Source organism: Nansenia antarctica (genome assembly GCF_963989245.1).
Source record: "Nansenia antarctica genome assembly, contig: SCAFFOLD_25, whole genome shotgun sequence".
Lineage (NCBI taxonomy): Eukaryota > Metazoa > Chordata > Actinopteri > Argentiniformes > Microstomatidae > Nansenia > Nansenia antarctica.
Genome location: NW_027662493.1, coordinates 1951916 through 1955705, shown reverse-complemented (window position 1 = coordinate 1955705; position 3790 = coordinate 1951916). Strand labels below are relative to the sequence as shown.

General features: G+C 40.1%; 1 protein-coding gene across 1 annotated transcript; it reads right to left on the bottom strand.

Annotated features, from left to right (window-relative positions):
• Positions 1-1599: 1599 nt before the first annotated feature.
• Positions 1600-2631, bottom strand: LOC308175607 (putative nuclease HARBI1; the record flags this gene model as incomplete). Its single annotated transcript, XM_080551240.1, has 1 exon — positions 1600-2631. One exon carries the CDS (start codon positions 2629-2631, stop codon positions 1600-1602), a length of 1032 nt encoding a protein of 343 aa, XP_080407366.1.
• Positions 2632-3790: the final 1159 nt, after the last annotated feature.

The following is a 3790-nucleotide window of genomic DNA, read 5'->3' as shown; positions in this document are numbered from 1 at the left end:
GCTTAAATTTGGCTTAGTTAGTCTGAGACTATGGAGTCCTGGAGTAAGCTTAATGAGAACACCTAGTTCAAGCCTCATTAGACTAAGTGGGAGCACAGGCTGTTGGTCCAATTGTGCTCATGAAAACCCGAAATGGAGTATAAAACACCATTGTTGCAGTGAATTTTGAGACAAGACAATGGCAGAGGCAAAGAGAATTCGCTCCAAAAATTATAGTGAGCATGAAAAAACACTACTAAAACAAATTGTATCAAACCATCCAGTCATTGAAAGCAAAATCCATACTGTTGCTATTGAACAGAAGAAAAGAAGTGCTTGGACTGCAATTGGCAATGAATTCAATGCAAATGAAGATGTCACCACAAGAACAGTACAACAACTGCAGGTGAGTTAATCTTCATTATTAGGCACAAAAATATGTGTTTGTTTCCTGTTGCCTATACCCTGCTTATTTATGCCCTACCCAAATTATTTCATGACATTTATGTCAAGTTCAATCTGTTTCTCTCATATCTGGCTCTCATATACTGTAACAATACTCCTGCTGCTTGTAGCATTCACATTGAATGAATATCCTGTTTTAAAACGATAGTAACCTATTTTAAGGGGCCATATGAATGTTAAACATGGTGGTAGAGTAAGATATGTTGCACAAAGGAAGATCCATACCTATGTGAGGGGGAAATAAATATAAAATAAAATCATTTCTCCACCATGACCTAAATTATCAGGAGACACACTTATTTTTATTATGCCTTATCAGTACCAGTATTTCCGATTTCCCATATTACTATTTTTGTCACATCAAAAAAGAAAACTAATGAATGATATCTGCCTTCATAGGTTCTATGGAAGAACATTAAACTGGGATTAAAAAAAGAGAATGCAGCAAGCAGAAGAGAGCGATTTATTACAGGTGGTGGACCACCAATAAAGGACACATCTGATGAATTGGGTGACTTGCTGTCTGGTATAATAGAGCACCAGCAACCTCTGGATGGTATACCAGACAATGACCATTTGGACAGTGAACATGGAGAACTGAGCACAAATGGTAAATATACCTCAGGAAGTAAATTGGTTACAGGACCATATTAGTTTATTTGAGTTTGTAACAGTGGTCTTTTTTTCCAGAGGAAACCAATCAAGAGCCAGTTCACAACGAGCCTGAACCCTCCACATCTGCTATGGCACCCCTGGGAGATGAAGCTGCTACCATCCAACAGAGACAGAGACAAAAAAGATAACTACTGTATGCATGAAAAGTTAGCCAGAGAATTTCATGAGCATAAAATTGCATATTTAAAAGAAGAACATGAAATGAAAATGAGAATTCTAGAGGTTGAACTGGATATTAAATTGGGACAGAGGGCTATGCTCCAAAAAAGAATTCTGCATACCAGTAGCCATGGTGAATATGAAGAATTGTGAAAAATAAATGTATTGTCATTTGGCATGTGAGTGTGAGTGAGTATTAATCATCACAAACTACATTTTAACCAGCCTTGGTTCACTCGTTTAATTTTGCTTTACATTATTGTAATTTTGTACAGAAACAGTATGCAAGCAAAACTATACCATAATGAATACATTCCATATTTAAATGCTGAAGTGCTGCACTGTGAAAGCAGCTCTGTGTGCAAGTCCTCGCTGGTCATTGGCTGCCTCTGCCATGGGCACATCTGCATCATCCTGATCTTCCATTGGCAGATCAGGACAGCCATGCTGCTTCAGGTAGTTGTGCAACACAGCTGTAGCAATGATCACTTTGCAGCATCTTCTTGGCTTGAAACGAAGCGTATTTCGTAAGCACTGGAATCTACTTTTCCATACTCCAAACATACGCTCGACCATCCCTCTAGTACGGATATGAGCTCTGTTGTACCTTTGCTGCTCAGCTGTTGTGGGATTTAGATGTGGTGTGAATAAATAGTTACTCTGACCATATCCACTATCACCAAGTAGTAGTCCACTATGTTGTCCTCTCTCAAATTGTGCACACAATGAAGAGTTGAGAAAAATCCTTGAATCATGGGTTGCACCTTTCCAACGGGCAACAATGTTTGAAAACTCCAAATTAGGAGTGCATACACCCTGAACATTGATTGAAAACCAGTTCTTACGATTCCTGTATTCCTCTGCATCAGGAGTTGATGGACACTTGATGGGAACATGACATCCGTCTATACAGCCAATCACTCCTGGGAAGTGCCCATATTCATAGAATTGCACTTTATAGTTGGCTTGCCCAGCAGCATCAGGGAACTTGATGTAAAGACTCCTCAGTTCACAAATGGCACTGCAGACTTTGTGAACTATTCTACATACAGTTGGTTCACTGACACCACACAAATCACCAGTTTCACGATGAAAGATTCCACATGCCAAGAACCTCAAAGTGATCAGAACTTGCAGTTGATTGGACACAGGCCCTCCTCTTTGAGACAGAGAGGAAAGTCTAGGCTCAAGCAAAGTAATTATCTCCAATGCATTTTCCTTGTACATACGAAAGCGGTCTCGAAAAGTTATTTCATCAAACTGATTCAATGGATCACTCCTATCCAGCAGTATTCGTCTAGCTGGCCTTTGTCGTGCATGTTGGTCCTCATTTAGATATTCTAAATAGTCCATGCTCCCAAACAATCCAAGCTCAGTTTCACAAACAGTAGCCTAGCCTACTAAGCGGGAGTTAAACCTGCCTCCTTGGCAGATTAGTTTAAGCTTCAATTCAGTCCAATTTAGTCCTGCAGTAGCTCTAATCCTACATTTTGCAATCGGCTTTGTTTAATCCAGAACAGGCTTAATCCACGACTATTTTAAGCTACGTCTGTGCAAGTGAATTTCAGTTAAGCCAGCTTAAATAGCATTTTAGTCTGGGACTAGGCTTAAGCCTTGTCTCCGAAACCGGCCCTGTCTTTTAGGGCTCGGCGATATAGCTTAAAATTCATATCTATATTGACACGTTTGGGCCAAACACAATATACAGTGCCTATAGAAAGTCATCACACCCCTTCATTTTTTCCACATTTTGTTGTGTTGTAGAGTCAATTTAAAATTGATTAAATAAAAAAAGTAATTGTTGCTCATTTGTTGCTCATTTTAAGAGTGTTATTGCAAAGGGTATGAATGACACAAGGTATTTCTCTTTTTCAATTTTAATACATTTCACAGACATTTCTAAAAACTTGTTTTCGCATTATGGGGTATTGTGTGTGGACATTTATTTTTATTTAGTACACTTTTGGAAAAAGTGTTGTTATGCCTCAGTAGTTTGGGGGCTCAAGAACACGACACCGGAGGCAGAATACTGTGTTAACCCCTTATTTATTTACAGTGTAGAGAGGTGGAAAAACAGATATGATGAGCCCGGGGGTTTCAGCCTGGCGGGCTGGCGGTAGTGGCTGGCGTGGGCTGTAGGAGACAGAGAAACAGGGTGAGTCTCCACGGTAGGCCAGTACAAAAGATATGTGCACATCCAAAAAACCACGAGAGGATTTGTAAAAGGAAAAAATACAAATCACAAGTCACAAGAGAATTTGTATATGGGTAAATACAAATCACAAAAATAGTCATGAGAGCATAGTACACGAATGGTAAACAGCGGATACTTGCCAGGCCATTCTTAAGGAAAAACTGACGATGAATGAATGAAAGTCCATGGTAGATGTAGCCAGAGGGTTGATTCGGAGTGGAGACAGGTGTGCTGGTCTGGCTGTGGCTGGATAACTATCCAATTAACGTGACAAGCTTCACCTGCGGCGGAGAGCACGCTGTGCTCGAGTTGTGGGGG